This window comes from Larus michahellis, chromosome 7 (assembly GCF_964199755.1).
Source record: "Larus michahellis chromosome 7, bLarMic1.1, whole genome shotgun sequence".
NCBI lineage: Eukaryota > Metazoa > Chordata > Aves > Charadriiformes > Laridae > Larus > Larus michahellis.
Genome location: NC_133902.1, coordinates 8,245,321 through 8,264,183, shown reverse-complemented (window position 1 = coordinate 8,264,183; position 18,863 = coordinate 8,245,321). Strand labels below are relative to the sequence as shown.

The following is an 18,863-nucleotide window of genomic DNA, read 5'->3' as shown; positions in this document are numbered from 1 at the left end:
ATCTCTTCTGTGACACAGCGGCTGGCAGTGAGCTTTGTTGACTGCGATCTCTTTTCCTAATCCAGGCTTGTTTCGTGGGAAACTGGTGATTTTACCAAATTTCTTTACTGACCTTTGATATGGGTCTTAGCTGCTAATCAGTCTAGGAAGTAAAAAGAAACGGGAATAGAAATACACAACTATGAAGAATTAAAATAGTGAATTTAATTCAGCCAGTTCCAGCTAAATTGATAATTCCCTGAAAAACAAACCTTGCACAGAAAACACAGAACACAAAATGTTTTTGTCTTGACAGCTGGCGAGAACGACTAAGTGAAAAGGTGAATGGAGTATTTCTGCCTTCTCTGAAAAACAAAAGGTGCCGCACATTCTGAAAATGCCCCTTGTTTATTTATTAAATGGGTTGATCTGGGAGGTAGCTGTTGGAAAGGCTTTGCAGGGAAAGCAGAGGTTTGTGCCCTGACACAAGCAGTAAGTGCAGATGCCCACGTTGAAATGTTTTACAAATGTCTGGTTTTCAAAAAGCGTTTATGCTTCCTGAAAGAAAAAACCCAGAGCTTTTAAAAATGCCTCAAATTAGCCCAGAAACCCAAAAGAACCAAAAAAATCTATTATTTTTAAAAAATCGTAAGCCCAACTTTCCCAGCGGTCGTTACTTGGGCTTCAGGGTGATGCAACGTACAACGAAATGCTGTGAGGGGAAGGCTCTGGATGGCCTGGCTCGGTTTCTCTTAGCACTCAGATACTTTTTCCAAACCAATACCAAAAAAGGTTTGTTTCTAGGTCAAGACCTCAGTACTAAATTTTAACCAGGGGCTGACAGTCAAATCTGAACACAGCTGTAAAATGGATTCGCAATAGAAGCTCAGGCTTTCTTTTTCTAATTAGAAAACAGTCATTGAGCCTTGCGTGTTTAAAGGTGAAAGCTATTTTTGACATAAAAATTAGCACGTAGTTCCTCTGTCATCCTTCAGTTGCTGCTCTGGAAGCTGTGAGCAAATGATCCAAAGATAAGCAAGAAGTATAAACACGCGGAATTAAATGACTAGGTAGAAAGGGATCAAGTTTTTAAGTTTTATTCCACCTGACAATTAGGAGAGGAAGAGATTTATTTTTACACTTACTATTTATCCTACGAAGTAGCAGTAAAAAGGTCCACTTAAGCACTGAGACAGACCTTAAAGGCATTTAAAAACCTGAAGTGCTTTTAATAGCTGCCTTTTGAAAATACTGTTAACTCTATTTTTGAGATGGATAAACTAAGGCACCAACAAAGCAAGGCAGGAGTTTGCAGAAGGACCCAGCAGTGTAACACTGTAGTTCACTCCTCAACAACTCAGCTCCCGTACGGGGACCCTAAAATAAAAAAAAATATCAGAGTACTGGATGCTTTTAAAAACCTGAGTGTTCTTTAAATCCAGATTTTCCTTCCTTCTTTGTTTGGTGGGCATCTAACCCTGACAGCCTCGAAAATTAACCCCAGGCAGTTTTTCAAAATATGGCTCAGAGTGACTGTTTCTAAAATAAAAGTGAGCAAAGAGCGAGCAGAACTTGGAGGGCTTACCACCACCAGTAATGCCACTGACTAATCCCCCCGCAACCCCGGCCCCTTTATGTAACCCGGGATTGCTGCAGCTCAAACAGCTTATTGGGTTTTTGGTGTTTTTTCTTTAAACCTCTCGTGGATAAATGCAAACACATTAAATACTTTTTTTTCTTCTTCCACTCTGAAGAAAAAGTTATTCTAAGAGGGGGGGGGAAAAAAAATCTTTTATTTGTGAACAATGGCAAACAGAATTTAACTCGGACGCTGAGAATAACAGGTGATTTTCTCTCGCATCCGTGATCTTGGCTGAACAGAAATCTCCCCAGTTTACAGCACTCGGGTATAACTCTCCAATGGTAAGATACAGAAGGTCAAATCCCAAATTTCTCCTCTCCTCAAACATCCTCTGGAAGTGGTGGGGTGTTCCAAATAAAGAAAAAAAAACCCCCGTGCCCAAGGCAAAGTGTTTACAGTTTCCTGGCGGCGTGGGTGGCGGTGCCGTCGCACCGACTGCCCCGCTGCCCGCCTCCCCGCAGCACCGCCGGCACAGCCGGCACAGCCGCGCTCCCACACCCGCTCCCTGCCCGCAGCAGCACCGGTTTTCATCCCATCGATCCGACCGTCCTGACTTTTCCCCGGCACAGATCTTTCCAAGGCAAAATAAAACTTTCAGTCGGCGCTAAGCCATGAGCCTAACGCTGAATGCCTATGGAAACTCCAGAAGAAAAAAATAAAACCCCTATTGAACTCCTTGCAATTGGAGCCCTGAATGGGCTGGCTATAAAACCCCCTCAAACCAAGGGCAGCAATAGGCTTCCCTGGATGTTGGACCAGATCCAGCTTAAAAGTTTCCATGAAATAAACTAGGCTAAGCGCATCAGCTGCATAGAAACTAACTCGGTGTAACAGGAGCATCTGTTCTTCGCATCCCACCATTTTCTTATAGTCTTAACTTCCCCGGGGCCGCAGTGACAGGAGTCGCCACGCAAATCCCTCCTCGCTGCCGCGCCGCTCCACATCGTCTCCCGCCAGGCGGGGGCTGTATTTAATAGCCCCCTCATTCCGTGGATGACCCAGCCGTTACAAGGTAGCACGCATGCCGTATAAACTACTTGACCAGGTAGCTTTCGTTTGTCAAAAAACAGCTTAATGTATTTCATACGATGGCATTACAAAGCGAAATTGATGTCTGTATCGAGACAGCGGAGGAGCACACCTCGGAACCATTTATACACAGTACAAAGCAAATGTTTACCCAAGTACAAATGAAACAGGTTGACAATTAGCTAATGTAGCTTTGTGGACATAAACCAGGTACATTCGAGCAGAACCAACATAAAATAAAAAGGAAACAGCCCTTTTCCTAATCCCGTGCTAAGAGCACCGTGGTTAGTGGTTTGGGAAGCCTCTGTCACGTTGAAAGATTTCCTTGCCGGTGTTTAATGTGTTTATTCTACCGCTACTCTGCTGGGATAAAAATAACATCCGCAGGGCACGCTAGCTGGACGGAGGACCCGCTGTCAATACTACAGTAATTGACAACATACAATTAAGTCTCACACCTGTTTATTGTAAGTAATTCATAGATAACCACTTCTAGTACACATTTTCGTATCGGCTTTTAACGCTTTTTGGGGTTTTTTTAAGCTCAGGGACACCCAAACTTCACCTAAGGGTCATCTCTGCAATTCACCCAGATCCAGCACGCTACACCTACAACGGGAAACCGGTGGGAGTCGGTGGCCATCGCCACGGGTGACAGAGATGGCTTGGAAACTACGCGTCCCACATGGGGGGCTGCTCAGGGCTGGGGGAGACGGGGGGTTCTGGGGGGCACTGGCCTCACATGCCTCCTTTCGGCCGGCTCAGCCCAAGTCATGCAGCTGCCTGCGCCCAACGCTCTACACAGTGCAAAAACGAAGACCTCTACACATCTGGAGTAAGAACAGTGGTAACAAAGTCATAGCTACATATTCTTCTCTACATTTTTGTTTATTGAGACAAACTAATTAAAAGGCACAAACATAGGGCATATGTTTACATGGACATTATAACAAACATATACATTAAAAGTGTAGGAATGTGTTTCCTTTCTGCTAAACAGAAAGTTCCTAAGCTTTTATATATACAAAAGTTGTACAATTTGATGTCCTAAAGTACAAAAGATCATTTATAAAATTATTTTACACTAAGCTCTATTTTTATTATTTTTTTTTTGTTTGTTTTTGTTTTACTATGTAGTCCAAGCCCCTAGAACAGTTTCACGTAATGATACAGATACCTGTCACCTGAGCCAGCAGCCTGGCAATCACTGCTTGCACTGACACGGCAGGGTAGGAACGGAAGCAGTCCATTTCGACTAGTCGGTCCTGCTAGCACTCTGTGAAAATGCGCACACGCTAATCTCCATAGCTTTCAACTTCATTAAGATAAAAACATCTCAACTGTAACTTTATTTTTTTTTATTCTTTTTTTTTTTGTTTTGTTTTGTTTTTAATGTGGAGTCTTGGGTTTAGGGTGGTTTGTTGTTTTTTTTCTTTTTTAAACAAAGTTTTAAAAACGTGAATATGTGACATGATAGTCTAAAAAGTATATCTGTTTCCCTAGATTTTGCTTTCTACTTTATGTACAGATAAACAGGTTAAGAAATAAAAAGCACATGTAGCTTAAACATGTGTGACCATTTGTGGAGAAGTTCTGGGCTGGCCGGTGGGAACCATCACCCCAGAACTCCCACAAATTGATAGAAATGTGTTAACACAATAGAAGAATAACGTAAAAATGATGATGTTTGCAAATATTTACAAAGTTGAACAGATTTGCACAACACTTGATTAAGAAATAGGGGAGAAATTAAAAGACGCTCTCTGCTTGTCCTGGAGGGGCATCCTACCTAGTTAGTGGTTAGAATAAAAACTGTATACAATTTAATATAAGACAAAACTTCTAGTGAACAACTAACACGTCTGTCCCCTGCTGTAACACCAGCAGGCTCTGACTGGGAGGCAGAGGGCATAAAAATCATACCCAGTGCCTCCAGAATCTTCCAGCTTAAAGCAATATTTCTTAAGTTTCAAAGCACTCCTTTTGCTCCTAGATAAGAGTCCCATAGGGGTCTGACTGTTCAGAGACCATGTTTACATACATTTCGACTCCTCTTCTGTCAGCCATGGCTGTTTCTCACCAAACAATAACAGTTTTTTTAAAAAAAATGTTGACTACAATGCTATATTCCCTTAGGGTAATATGTTGGGTAATATTTACATCTCCAAATATCAGGTCACAATCCCTATTATATGTTGAAGTTAGAATGATAATTTATCATATGCTTTGCATATCAGAGCTGGTATCACCTTTCCCATAGGGAATGCTGCCTGAAATTATCATATTCCCAAAGGTAAAATGCATATTTTCTCCAAAATGCATTTTTTTTTTAAATGACAACATTGTAATGCATTTACTCATTAAAAAAAAAAACATCAACACAGACAAAGATTCTACACTAGCTCAGAAACAGTGGACTTAACGACCGGCAAGTTAAAATTAGCCATCCACCCTGTTAAAGATACAGAGGGGTCTTTGCTAGTGTTTAGATTAAAATAATTTTCTAAGTTATAATTTGGGGGATAAAACATAAAACTGTTTTTTAATAACTTTTTTTTTTTTTTTTAAACTCTGGCAAGTAAGTATCTGCTCTAAGTCAGCATCAGTCAGCTAAAAGGTAAAACTTAGTTTAAATGAAGTGCTCCAGCGAAACTCAAGTGTGAACCATATGAGCCAAATCAACAGGGGAAGATGCTACTACGGTCTCTGATGGTGCATGTTGCCCCAGTGTCTTAGTCTGAATTTATTATTAACTAAAACAAAACCAAAAAAAAAAAAAACCCCAAACAAAAAAAAACCCAACCAAACAAAACCCAGAAAAGAACTGCTGGTAAGGATTCCATTTTAATCCTTTTTAATACTGTTTAGAAATTCTTTACCAGGGAGGAGACGTGGGCAAGGCCTGGGGCAGGAAAGGCATGCTCTCTACCGGTCTCATGGCTATATTTAAGGGACCAGCTAACGTCATCGGGGTGGGGAGGTTCATGGGAGATGTTATAGTGACTGGATGCGCTATATTCACTGGAGCGGTTACTGGAGTAGGTAAATTGACTGGTGTGGTGAGCGTTAATGGAGATGTCATGGATAATGGACTTGTTATAGTTACAGGATGCCCTAGGTTCATCGGACTGGATATATTAACTGCACTTGATACATTTACTGGACTTCTCATGCTCATTGCAGCTGCCACTGTGACTGGGTTTGTGATAGTCCCAGAAGCCACAGAGGACGTTATATTGAATGGAGTAGTAAGAGTCACAGGCGTAGTAGCAGCAGTGGAGGTTTGGCACAAGTTAGCAGCTTCTAAAAATGAGACATAAAAAGACAAAAAGTTTTTAACACATAAAAAACCATGGACAAGATTTAAGAAAAAACAAAACAAAAACAAAAACAAAAACCAAACAAGAACAGGTACAAATTCTGGAATAATTTTCTTTAGGAATTATTAGTAAGTTAAAACTGTTAACATTCTATAGCCTATAAGAAATACAAACTCTCATGCAGTTCATTTCAATTCAATATTTTTTTTCCTGAGAAGTCAAGCGAGGTTGTCTTACAAAGAGGGTTTCCATGTTCATAAAAACAGTATCGTACAATCAAAAAAATCCTCCCAAGAGGAACATTAGAAATAGAGGAGAGAGTGTACATACCGAATGGTACGTACTCTATAGCCTTCTCAAAGGTGAACTGACATTCTGTGAAGGTTTTAAAAAGTCATTATTAGGGACTGATAAGCAAAGCTCGTTTCAATATTTACCTGCTTATTTCAGTCTTAATTATTGCTACTAAATTGTACCACTGATCACCGTACTTCTACTTAGCAATTTTCAAGGCTACCCACACAGTACATCTATCAACCCCCATCATCTCCTCAGCTTTCACATAAGCTACAGCTCCACACCAAGTTGTTTTGTGGGGTTTGGGGTCGGTTTGGGGATTGTTTTACTGTGTTTAGCAGTAAGCAGGAATGAAGTGCCGAGGAAAGCAGAGGCAGGAGGGCCCGGGGGGAGCGGGAGGCTGGCTGGGCATCCATCAGCACCACCTGCCGGCTGCCCGCACCAGAGAGCCCCGAAAACAACAAGCGGGTAAAAGGGAAGGGATGAATGAGTGCTAGAGAAACGACAAAAAAAAATAAAAATTCTACATCAACGTTACGGCACTTCTAAGTCGTGTCTTATTCCACATTTGTAGGGTAGGACACCAAGCTCAGTCTACACCCACGTTTCAGGAGGTAAGCCAGGAGCAAAGAGTCCACTCTTGCCACTCGGGCAATACAAATGTACCAAGACAGAGTTAACTTTGAAAGCAACATTAGCCCCATTCAAGGGTTACTGTTGGTTCTTCAAAGTCCATATCTAGGAGGGGTGAAAAGGAAGGGAAAGAGTAAAAAAAAAAATAAAATAAAATTGTGAAAATAAATAGTATTAGACTAAAAAAATTCCATCTAGTGTTGTAAAGCCAACACAACAGGTGGCACTAGCAGAGGAGAAGCAGCATGGAAAGAGCAGCACGTAGGCATGGCACTGACTGATCTAGCTTCACCTTCCAGCACAGTAATACGCAAAGACACATCCCGCCCCATGCCCCTTCCCCAATTAAATTAAGCTAATATCAGCAATCTGACAACGCTTCTCCGCACCCACCTCCCTCACCCACCATTCTGTCCAAACCCGCTGTTTCTGTTAAAGCGTATTCAATAATTTCAATAAGAAAGGGAGGGAAAAGGGAACAAGACACAGGAAGGAACAAGCAGGAGAAAAAATCTCAGAGATTTTCTAAATCTGACACCTGTTTGCTTTATCAATTTAGCAGCCTGATCATATTTAATGTTTCTGTTATCACTACATTTTAACATCAATAAGCTGTTTCTATATGTCTGATCACAGAATTCAATTAAATTGGAATAACAATCAAGGCGAAAGGAGCTAGCAGCCTAATACACAAACAAGACCTAGAAAAGAAAAAAAGAGTGAAGAAACTGAAAGGAAGTTTAGGAGAAAAAAAAAAAAAAAGGTGAGTCCAAAACATTTATTACTAAAAGCAGCTACTGAAAAACAGTAAGCGGTCACTAAGAATTTCTTATAAACATGTAATCCAGGAGAGTCATGTGACAGGCATTAGAAATCAAACCGTTGTGAAAAGAATACGCTAGCGGTAACGGGAGACACCGAAATACTATACTCCAAGCGACATGAAATTGAAGCAATCTATTCCTTACAAAACTGACACATTGACCAACAAGAGGAAGCTATTCAACTTCAATTACAGCAGCACAGGGACAGGTAAGCTGTGAGCTAGCAATAATGGAAAACACAATCACTTATTAGTTAATTTTGTAATGAAAAAAAAAGCCACACCAGAGACAGAAAAGTAATTTCTATGAGTTCCAGAAAACTATGCAAAGACAGTTACATGATAATAAAGCGAATGGAATAAATTGGGAGAGAAAAGATGAAAGGGACACAGAAAGCACTCACATGCAAACTGATGATGATGTAACAGAGGGTGGTGTGTGTGTATATATACATACATACATATATATATATACACACACATATGCACACAAGTTAACAACCGGTAAATATGCATAAACACAGCTAAAAGCCACATGCAAGTCAAAAAACACGCTCTTGCCTTGGAGCAGACACAAACATCCCTTTGTAATTGATGACTGCTACGTACACATTCAAGCGCAGAGACCAAAGGGAAGTAAGTAATAAGGAGCTCACTTACAACAGCGTAATTTTGGTCATGTTACCCTCCTGCTAGTTTTTAGCTATGACTTCTAACATCAAGAATGCAATTTTCATCCTTTCCTGACATCTTAAACTCCCTATATAACTGTAAGCTCCAGTATCTTATAAAACCAAGACCGTAAGTACTGTTTTGTTTTACCTTTCTTCCTTGCTTTGACGGCCTCTTCCCATAATCTCAGGGTTTCTACCTGCTTTCCAGGCCAACTTGTGACATGTTGCTGCTGCTGCTGTTGCTGCTGCTGCTGTTGTTGTTGCTGTTGTTGTTGTTGCTGCTGCTGCTGCTGTTGTTGTTGTTGCTGCTGTTGTTGCTGCTGCTGTTGCTGCTTCTGATTGCTGGTCTCTTCACTCATGCATGCTATGCCAATCAAGTAAGAACACAAATTCACCTTGAAAAGTTACTCTGTTTTTCTGCTGAGATGACAAAGGCTTCTTCCATAAAGAGTGTGTGGAATCTCACAGGATTCCAAGAGCAAAAATCACAGAAGTGTTTAAAACCATATAATTAATTCTGCGCTTTATAAAACTACTTTGCCAACATCTAAAATCCAAAATGTAAGTCAGGAACATCTGCTTTCACTGCCAAAAATGAACTTCCTTTCTGGTTATTTTGTTCGTGTTTTAGGAAGAATGAAATCAAAGACTACAGTGAGTGTCTAGAATTCAAGCTGGTTGGCCAATTCCACTTTTTCTAAACCTCAGCTCCAGTTAAAAAAAAAAGAAAAAAAAAGCCTTTTTACTTTCTTTTGCAAGTATGACTTAAAATTTTACATCACAGAACAGCATGTTACTACTCTGGCCACATTACAGCTCATCATTTCCACCTCTAACAACTGCCGTAAATGCCTCACGTGAACTGGCTTAGCACCACCGAACTAGCTTGGGAAGCCAGAGCTGTAACCCTATACCTTGAAAAATACTTCACATCCAAAATTCCTACTAAGCTCAACAATCAGGCATTTTAAACATGCCCAGCACCTTCAAATTATCCAGAAGTAACAGGAACTGCAAAGATGTAAATTAATACTGTTTAAAAGGCTTTAAGGACAAAGTTTCCAAAGACATTCCTCTGAAAACCAGTCGTATACCAGTACGCATGTGGGTTAACTTAGTTACAAGTATTTTAATAGGGATGATTTGAAAGTCAAGTCTTCATTTGCTTACTAGGCACTCCCAGGTTCAGGCTTCAGCACTTTCACAGAGTTTAAGACTAGAAGGAACTATTACTAACATCTCATTTGAACGCCTGCACAACACCAATCAAATGTCATTAATGCCCAAAACATATTGGTGCTGGATTTAAATGCTTTTCTTGTCAGCTACTGCCAGAGGGAGGAACCGCTGAGCCCCAGGGCCAAAGCTCAGAGAAAACTTTCTCCTAATTTTGATGAGCTTTAGATGAGGCTTCAGACCTGAAATTTGGCAGACCTCCGCAGTTCTTAAATATCCTAAAATCTCCAGAATAATCTGTTGGACTTTTCAGCCTGTACAGTTCAGGAAGTAGCACTGAACTTAGAAGCTGAGAAAACTTAGGAACTCTTTTCTCTTCAAGAGATGGGTTATTCTCACAAACTGCAGGGCATTCCTAAGGGATAAGAGCGCAGTCTAGTAGCAAACCGATTCCACGTATGCCAATTCTTGAACTGAAGAAGATCCTCTTATCAAATACCTATTTTTAATAGGTGTGAATACCCAGACTGATGGGTACAGTTTTGCATTCTAACGTAATCAAAGGCAATTCCCTTTGCAAACACATCGTTATTAGAAATGTTTTTAAAACGTTCACCTACTTTTATTGATGCCTTGTTTACAGGTATTACAGTTGATACTTTGGCTCTGCCCGTGTGTCTTTAAGTGGCTGGTGATATATGCTGCACTCAGAAGTTTACCACAGATATTACACGATACCTTTCCTTCATGGCGCACCATGTGTGTCCGCAGTCTGTCTTTGGTGGCAAAGGCAGCAGTGCACGTCTATATGGAGAACAACAGTTACACTTGAAGTGCAGACAGCATTGTTACAGTATGAATTACACGCCCACTCTACGCCTATTTTACCTCGTGGGTGCAAACAGTATCCTAAGCATACTGACAACCTTAAGTTTTACCTGTATTTATAGAGAAACCAAAATCAAACTACTAAACAGAGACTGAAAATGGAAGCTGGCTTCTGAGACAATGAGGGCAAAAAATCATACTCTATACTACTTGAACGTTCTTAAAATAGCAGGTTGCCTTCCCTACCAAAGCAAGGGGTAGCTTATAAAAAAAACCTAGAACAGGCAAAGTTGTTTTCTGATAGAATGTTACCGTACAAATATGAACTTGATCTCTCAAATTGCTCAACTGCTTCTGTTCCCATCCAAATCAGAACAAGGAAACAAAACCTTTTTCTAACACTATTCTTCCTACATAAGACTTTTATTTAATATGATGAGTCACTAAAACACAGGTTGGAACAAGCACGGATAGTCCAAGCAAAACAGTTAATTGTTCAAGGGCAGTCGAGTTATTTCTCTTCTGCTCAGTCATCAACTTTTGACAACTTGCTTACAGTTTCCAGCAAAATAACGGATCCAGAATCAACTATTCCAATCCATTTTAAATGGATATACTGAGAAACACACCTAGTTTAATTTAAACACACTGAAAACCACATTGCACACATTGCTCCAGTAATCAGCACTGAGCTGAGGACACTGTTACAATCCTACTACTAAGTTAAACATGTGGTAAAACAGCACACCGTAGGTGCTCTCCAAGAAAGCAAAAAGCCTCTAATCTTCCTACAGAAGTGGCCACAGCATCCTTTTAAACTGCCTCTGCACTTACATCAGAACTACAGTGCTGCTGGTACGCAAGGAGGATGCGACTTTATTCCTAAACTTGCTTTTCAAAGAAAAGTCCAGAAGCAAATACAGTTCTGGAATGATTATTCACCTGAGATTCTAACGATACTGTAACACATTGTTCTTAATAAATCATTTTAGCCCTTACTTGGCATTTGAAGGGTCTCTCAGTTGAGTGAACATGTTTAACGTGACAGCTTAAATGATCAGGCCTGCAAAAAAAGAGAGGAACAGAGAAGGAAAAGCATACTGTTACAAATACATAGTAACGACACCGTGGCTAGCGGTGCTGAACACTGCCCTGATGACCCCTTGCAGCCCACATCCCTCTGCGCGGCAAGAATAAATCCATTCCCCTTGCCCACGCGGTGGCTTTCAGCAAGAGTAACACATAGTTACGCTGAGACCCAACCTGCGGTTCAAAAATTAACCGTGTTCTTCTTACACACCTGAAAATGGTACGGTTGGTCGTACCGTGTGTAAAGGTGACGGATCAACGGCTCTAAAGGTTGAAGTTTTCTCTGTTGCAAGCACAGATACAAACACAGGCAGCAGCAATGCAAGCTCCCCCGCAATGCTCTGTCAGTACGCCCCAACCATGCTCCGAGACACGGAGCCACTACCCTGCCGTGCCCCATTCGGTCATCGACCTTTGCAAAGGGGCTCCCTAGTCACCACCAGTGACACAGACATGTGTCCTACAGGACCTGGATGAGGTCGCAAAAAATTTTCATTTCAAAACATTCTCATAAAAGCGCGACCACTTTTGGCCAATCTGGCTCAGATCGAGACCCACGCCCTAGAGGTAAACAAGGCTCTTTATCCCCTCACCAATCTTCTAAGATGTCTGGTTCTCCTAGCCCCTCGCTATGATAGCTTAACCCTTCTTGGTTATGAAAAGCCAATACTTGAGCTCGCCTGGGATTTTCTACATGGTACCTCGAGAAGCCTTTTCCACAAACACCACAGGTGTATGGTTTCGTGATGCCACCTTCATGAGACCTCACGTGGTAGGTCATGCGATCCTTTCTCTTGAAGCGCTGATTGCAAATTGGACATTCAAAGGGTTTTTCATCTGAGTGGGACAGCTTGTGCCGGTTGAGGTGGTAGACATCCCTGAAGGCCTTTCCGCACATCTCACAAGCGTGGTTCTTCTTGACGGGCTTGCTGGGCTTCTTCACCGTCTGAGTCACTGCCATAGCCGTTGCGCCGGCACTACTGCTGGGGTTGGTGGCAGAGGAAGACGTAGTGACTGTGGACAGGATGCCCGCGATAGTCGAAACCAATGAACTTCGGCTGTTGTCACCAGCGATGGTCGAGATAAGGGGCACCATTGTGGTGGGAGTTTTCTTTGGCCGTGACACTAACTTTATCCCTGTGTGGCAGGACTCGTGACGCCTCAAATGGTAGCTGTCCCTGAAAGCTTTGCTGCAGTAAGTGCACACAAAGGAGGTTTTAGGTTTTTCCTTTTTAATCCCAACAATAGCATCCTTTAATGTTTCTGGTGCAGGCTGAGGTTTCTGCGTTATTGGTAAGGGCAGAATCGGCTTCTGATCGGGTGGCTCAACAGCAGAGCTCAGGAGAGGCAACAAACTGTTCTGTGCTGCCTGCTGTTGGTGATGTGAGGCTTCGTGTGCCTAAAACCAAACATTCACACTTAAATTCTATTGATGGGTGCTCACTCTGACACGGTGAGAACATTTGCAAACTACAGGAAAGCACATTCTAGACCAAAAAGCCATTGAAGCAACAACTGGAAAACGTTACATAATTTGGGTTTTGGACAGGATAAACCGCTTGCGCTTTAAATGCATTGGCTGTGCAGATTCTGTGGTAAGTGTAGGAAGGCACGCATCACAACAATCAAATAATTATTAAGTTTCCGGAGGGCAACATTTCTTATGGAAAACAACTAGGTGCTTGTCAGATCTTTTACTAACACAGCGTTTGATCTTTACATAACAGATAACTTGTTTTGCTAACGATCGTATCAGATGCCACCTTGGGACTATCTTTGGAGCGTATGAATGTACTGATGGGAGTTGCAAAATATCGCCCCACCTTTAAGCCGAGCTCAGTGCACGTTGAGAACCAAACTGCAGCCAGAGAGAGCCAGGATGCGATAAGGCTTCTTATTTAAACAACATGCTCATACCAGTGTGTTAGCACTGAAACCAAAGCAACCTGAATCGAGAGCTGTCTAAAGCCACATTTCTATATTTAGCAGGTTCCCGCTGCATTTATACGCTGACCACTGCACTCTGCGTCTGGACACTAATAAGAATAGCGGCATGTTCTTTTTCTCTTCAGCAGCAGCTACTCTGTGATAGGAAGAGAAGCTAATCGATAAGCACTGGTAGACATCTAGAGATGCTGGAGAACACAGCTGGGGGGGGGGGGCGTCTGAAAAAAAAGACTTGAAAGCTGTTTTAAAACAGCCCATCCCAATGGAACTGAACTACAGAATCGGTGGGAGAAGCTGAAGGGAAGAGGGAGGGGGAACCCGCCCCCAGCAGGAGCGTGCTGAGTTCTGCTCAGCTGAGCTGCTATGGGCTGCCCTACAGCCGGCTTGCGTTGGACGTTGTTTATTCTAAGGCAGAAAACACTGTTATTAAAACTCACCCAGACAGACTGGGACAAAACCCTAGCAGATACAATTTTAAAGTGGTTTAGAAACCACACAGAGCAATTCAGCCTAATGGAGCATTAAAATAAATCACTCCAGCACCTTAAGCCAGTTTAAGCGCATCTGTATTCAAGATGTGCCTCAGTCTCATCAGGCCAGTTTTAAATCAGTCTCGTTAATAACGCAGCGTGCCAGGTCTGAAGCTGAGTTTGGGGAAACTTGCATTCCCGTTAGATCAGTACTGCAGCCTTCCAGGACTTCTCTACGGTTTCCTTCACTTAATATCACAACTCCAGGCTGAGAGAGCTGAATAAAACACTGTGCTGGCCTGCAACCCCCAACTTGTCCGATTTTACTTTGGTTGAGGACAGACAACTTTACAGAACGCACTCTTCCTATGCGAACCTGTCTCATCTCATCCTCTGGAGAGGTCAGTATTTCTAGAAGCTCACTTTGTGACTTTTCTTAGTTGCATCCCAGGTCCAGACACTTTGCCTCCCTGATCACAGCAGCGACTGCAGCCACCTTGGTGCAAGTGTCCCTCGGCTGCAGACGGGCTCCTGCCACCTCCTGCCACCGCACAAGCCCTGTATCACTTCAGCCACTCATTTTCCAGGAGTGCGACACCGGTGATCTTTGGATAAAAGCCACCGGTGGATACAAACACTAACCCACCTGGGTATGAATACGTGCTCCCTAACACTCCAAGCCTATCTGTCAGGAAAACAGTTCACGGGAGAAAGCCAGGATTGGGGATGATAACGGGAGACAAAACTTGCGGGAAGCATTAGGAGCCAGGCCAGCCTGTCCAGTTTTATCTGCATTTTACATCCCATCCATGCCGGAGCTCAGGATGCAACAGGTAAAGGGGGCACCACCACCCCACGCTGGCCACGGCAGCCACCTCAACCAACAGCCCAAGGGGCCGGTTTGCAGAAGCGATGGCTGAAGAGGCGGAGGCAGAACCCTCCTGGAGGCTGCGCTGCTAAATCAGGGCACAGCACCAGCTCCAGCTTCTCCATCAAACTTCTGCCTGACTTCAGTGACAACTGTGGATTTTTCAACCATTTATTTTCTGTGTTTTTAAGAAGCGATTGACACATCTACATTGCATAAAAAGAATAGAGTATGTACAATACACATTGAAAGTACAATATTAAGCAAGTTGTGTGCTTAAATACAATTTTAATTTTAAAAAATTCTGAAATGTTTTACAGCCAACTTTAAATAAGCATAAAACAACGTTGTTAAACTGCATCAGAAGACACTTAAGAGCACCTAAGGATAGCTTCCAGAGATACAGTTTCAAAGGCAGAGCTAGCAGATCGGATAATAGAGAGCCCAAATCCTTTGGACAAGGTTCAAACTTAGGCAGTTTATGGATATTTTTAAGCCTTAAAGAATCGTCAGCACTTCAAGGTAATGATGCACTTATTCCTACAGAACCGAGAGAGACAGTGGACATAAAACAATGTATATTCATAAGGCTACTACGAAGCCGCTGCTTATATAATTCTGCTTATCTTGGTTCGCAGATAGCCGGTGTTATTAGCAGCGCTGTCTTTCTAACAACCCCTCTGCAACAAGCGGTATTCCTCAGTTTCCAAGGGCTGCCTGCATCAAAGCCTTTTAAAAAAGGATCAGGCAGTATTTTTTTTTAACTCGCTGTTGGAGAAGGGAAGGCAGCACCTGCTGCATGCCTCTTGCGAGTCATTTTTATTCAGGCACAGACCACGGTTTTACTTGACCTGGCATTAATGTCAAGTCAACATTTTTGCGATATTTTGATCGCCTGGGACAGGCTCTCGTGCAAAATACCCTCGTTCTAGAGCTAATTTTTTTCTCTCCTGGGGGGCAGTAAACAAAAAAACCCCTGTAATTCGTGACTCGGAGTGGTAGGATGTGGCATTGTGAACTTCCAATGCCAGAGGCTAAAATATTTTTGCGCTCCAGTCTTAATGTGAGAGCAACAAATTAGCATGAGTCATATCTTGAACACTCTGTTTGATGGATGATTCCTCCTCACATTAACAGATACAACTTTCACTTCCCAAGCAGATACTAAAAGTGGTTTTCAAAATATGCATTTCAGGGACTAATAATATCCAAACAAGAACTGCTTATTCAGTCTTACGATTGTTTCTTTAAAAAGATACAATTCATCCAAATGCCACCTAAACACAATCAAACAACTTTATTTGGAAAGAGCAATTTACAGTCGCGTATCCCATCGCTAGTGAGACTAAAATTAAGACATTGCAACCTCCCCTAAAAACGTTTTGCTAAAAGTTACAACTTTACACACCGCGTATTAAGCTGTCCCTTAGAAATCCTGTCACAGCTGAAACACACACTTGGTCAAACTCCCCCCACGAAGAACGAGCGGGTATATTCATCACTCGCATTTGTTATTTAACTGATACCGGGGCGGGGGGCCAGGAGGGGTTTTTAAATCTACTTTTTATTACTAGTTTTAACTAATCGGTTGGATTTGGGCTGACATGCTGTTGGCGAGAATGGGAAGAAAAAGAAAAAAAAAATAATCAAGTCACATCAAAAGTATCTTAACAGTGCTTTCTGTTGGGTGCATTAGGATGCTCGCACCCTAAATCCTTGGTTTTAACAAAATGACTCAAGAAACAATGTTCAGCATTTATTATGAGGTCTTAAAGCTTTATTATTTGGGGCAAAAAAAAAAAAAATCTCAGAGGAAAATTTCCACGTCACAGCTTTATGAAGACGCTTCCAAGTCGCACATAGCTAAGTACGTTCAGAAAGTGAACTGCTGACTCCTTAATTAAAAGCAGCAAAGCCTACTCCTAAATCAAAGTGTGACATCGCTATTTCAAAATACAGTACTCTTCAAAAAAATACAGACAAGCAGCAAGAAGCTGGACATGCACTTGAAAGTATTACTTGGCGTTTGTTACGGAGGTTGCTGCAATACCATCCTGCCAGCCTACGAATAATTTCCCCTCGAAAACTCTCATCTGTGAGCCTGGGAGACAGGAAAGCGATAAAACAGCCCCAACTCGGAGGGAGATGGCCCTAAACTAAGGAGATTAACTTCTTAGCGTGAAGTTTCCTATGTGCGAATCACAACTGCCCACTAGAGTGAGAAATAATTCACAAGACCTCAGCCAAACTCGATGGCATCACCCGCCTTCATCACAAAAAGGCGGAAAACCCAGCGCCCAGCTCGCGGTACCGGCACCCCGGAACATTCCCGGCGCGTTTTCGGAGGCAGAGCACCCGGGCAAGGGACTGACTCATCCCTCGGGACTTGCAAGGGAATAATTTTTCCTGTCTAAAGGAATGGGGCTCGCTCTTGGCGGATTTATTCATTCAACTCAGGTTTTTGAACTCGTGTCACGGGTTGGGTTTGGGTTTAATTCCGAGGAGGACAGTGAGTAAGCGAGTGACGGCCGCCGGGAACGTGCAAAGAGGATTATTTTACCTTGAGAAAGGTGATGTGTGGGGCTTTTTTTTTTTCCTTTTTTTTTTGCTGCTGCTGCAATTCCATATTTTATGTTTGCAAGCTCAAAAAGAGCAGGAGGCATCAGAAAACAATCCGGCGTGAAAGGGCTCGGCTCACAAAAGCCAGGGGAGGATTTTTTTTTTTCGGATTTTTTTTTTTTTTGGTACACTGGATTTTCTTCGGAATTACATAAACAGTGGTGGTTTTAAGTCAGTCTTTCGCAGACAGAAGGGGGGAAAATTGTGACTCAGTTGGCAAAGGGAGGGGTTGCACGCTCTACCGTCCCTATTCCTCCCTGTTACCGTTAGCATTTCGCCAGTTTTTACAGAAATCCAGCCCGCTTGCGTCCTATTTTAAAAGAAAACAAGCTCCCTCGTCACCCGGCCCCTGAGTCAGGCTGTTTAAAGAGGGATTAATTTATTCTCCCAGACACGGTGTTTGTTCCATCGGGGTTTTGTTAGAGCCCGGTGGAAGGCTGGGCTGGTTGGGGTTGGTGTTTTTTTTTTTTTGTTTTTCTTTTTGGCGGGGGGAGAGAAAAACAAGCAAAAAAAAAAAAAAAGCTTTTTTTGGGGGGGGGGAATATAAAAATGAAAAATAAATAAAATAAATAAAATATAAACATTTCCCTCTTTTTAAAAAATAAATAAATAATTAAATAAATAAAAGGCAAAACACTGCGGGGCGGCGGCAGCGGGGGAGGCGGGCGCGGAGAAAGTGCAGGAGGGAGCGGAGGGAGCAGCGGGGCCGGGCAGCCGCTGCCCCGGGCGGGCCGGGCCGGGTCGGGCCGGGCCCCGCCGCCGCCGCGGGCCGGGCCGGGGGAGGCGGGCGGGAGGCCGGGCGGCGGCGCTGACTGACAGCCCCGGCCTAGCGGGGAGCCCGGCGGGCGGCCGCCCGCCCGCGGCCGCTGAGGGGAGGAGGGGGGGGGGCGGGCAGCGCCGGCCGCCGCGGGGCCTCACCTGAAAGAGGAACGCGGTCCAGTTGGCCTCCATGGCGGGGGCGTCCCGGCCCTCGGCGGGCGGCGGCGGCGGCTCCGGCGGCGCGGTCCCCCCCTCCCTCCCCCGGGCCCCAGCTACATGGAGCCGACAACAAAGCGGCGGCGGCGGCGGCGGCTCAACATGGCAGCGCCGAGCGGCCGCTTCCGCTAACCTCCGGGCTGCACCACTGCGGCCCAGAGGGGGGAGGCGGCGGCGCGGCGGCCCGGCGGGGCGGCGCGGGCCCGGGCCGCCGCGGCGCCGCCCCCGCCGCTCCCTTCGCCTCGGGGCGGGCGGCGGAGCCGGGGCGGCGCGGCGGGGCGGCGAGACGGGCGGGGGGGCCGGGGCGGCGCGGCGGGCCGGCCGCCCCCCCCGCGGGGCTGGCAATGGGCCGGTCCCGGGCTGAGGGAAGCCGAGGCGAGCTGTGGCGAGAGAAGATGGAGGAGCGGGGCGAGGTGTCCAGGGCCGCCGCCGCCGCCGCCGCCTCACCACGGCGCGGCCCGGCCCGGCCCGCGCCGCCCGCCCTCCCCTTCTCC

General features: G+C 44.1%; 1 protein-coding gene across 2 annotated transcripts; it reads right to left on the bottom strand.

Annotated features, from left to right (window-relative positions):
* Nucleotides 1-3,519: 3,519 nt before the first annotated feature.
* Nucleotides 3,520-18,534, bottom strand: VEZF1 (vascular endothelial zinc finger 1). 2 transcript variants are annotated; one of them, XM_074595931.1, is made up of 7 exons: nt 18,313-18,534; nt 12,192-12,889; nt 11,401-11,464; nt 10,194-10,377; nt 8,546-8,761; nt 6,301-6,345; nt 3,520-5,953 (listed from the first exon to the last, which is right to left on the bottom strand). In XM_074595931.1, exons 1-7 carry the CDS (start codon nt 18,343-18,345, stop codon nt 5,526-5,528), a joined length of 1,668 nt encoding a protein of 555 aa, XP_074452032.1. In that variant the 5' UTR covers nt 18,346-18,534; the 3' UTR covers nt 3,520-5,525. The 2 variants fall into 2 exon arrangements, with proteins under 2 accessions (XP_074452032.1, XP_074452031.1); XM_074595930.1 differs by lacking the exon at nt 6,301-6,345 and having other exon boundaries at nt 4,042-5,953; nt 18,313-18,469.
* Nucleotides 18,535-18,863: the final 329 nt, after the last annotated feature.

Coding starts and splice junctions, on each gene's coding strand:
- VEZF1 (XM_074595931.1), bottom strand. CDS start 18,345: ATGGAGGCCAACTGGACCGCGTTCCTCTTTCAG. Junction 11,465..12,191: donor TGTGGAAAAGGCTTCTCGAG/GTACCATGTAGA, acceptor CTTTTTTTGCAG/GCCTGATCATTTAAGCTGTC. Junction 10,378..11,400: donor AGAGACCCTTCAAATGCCAA/GTAAGGGCTAAA, acceptor TTCTCCATATAG/ACGTGCACTGCTGCCTTTGC.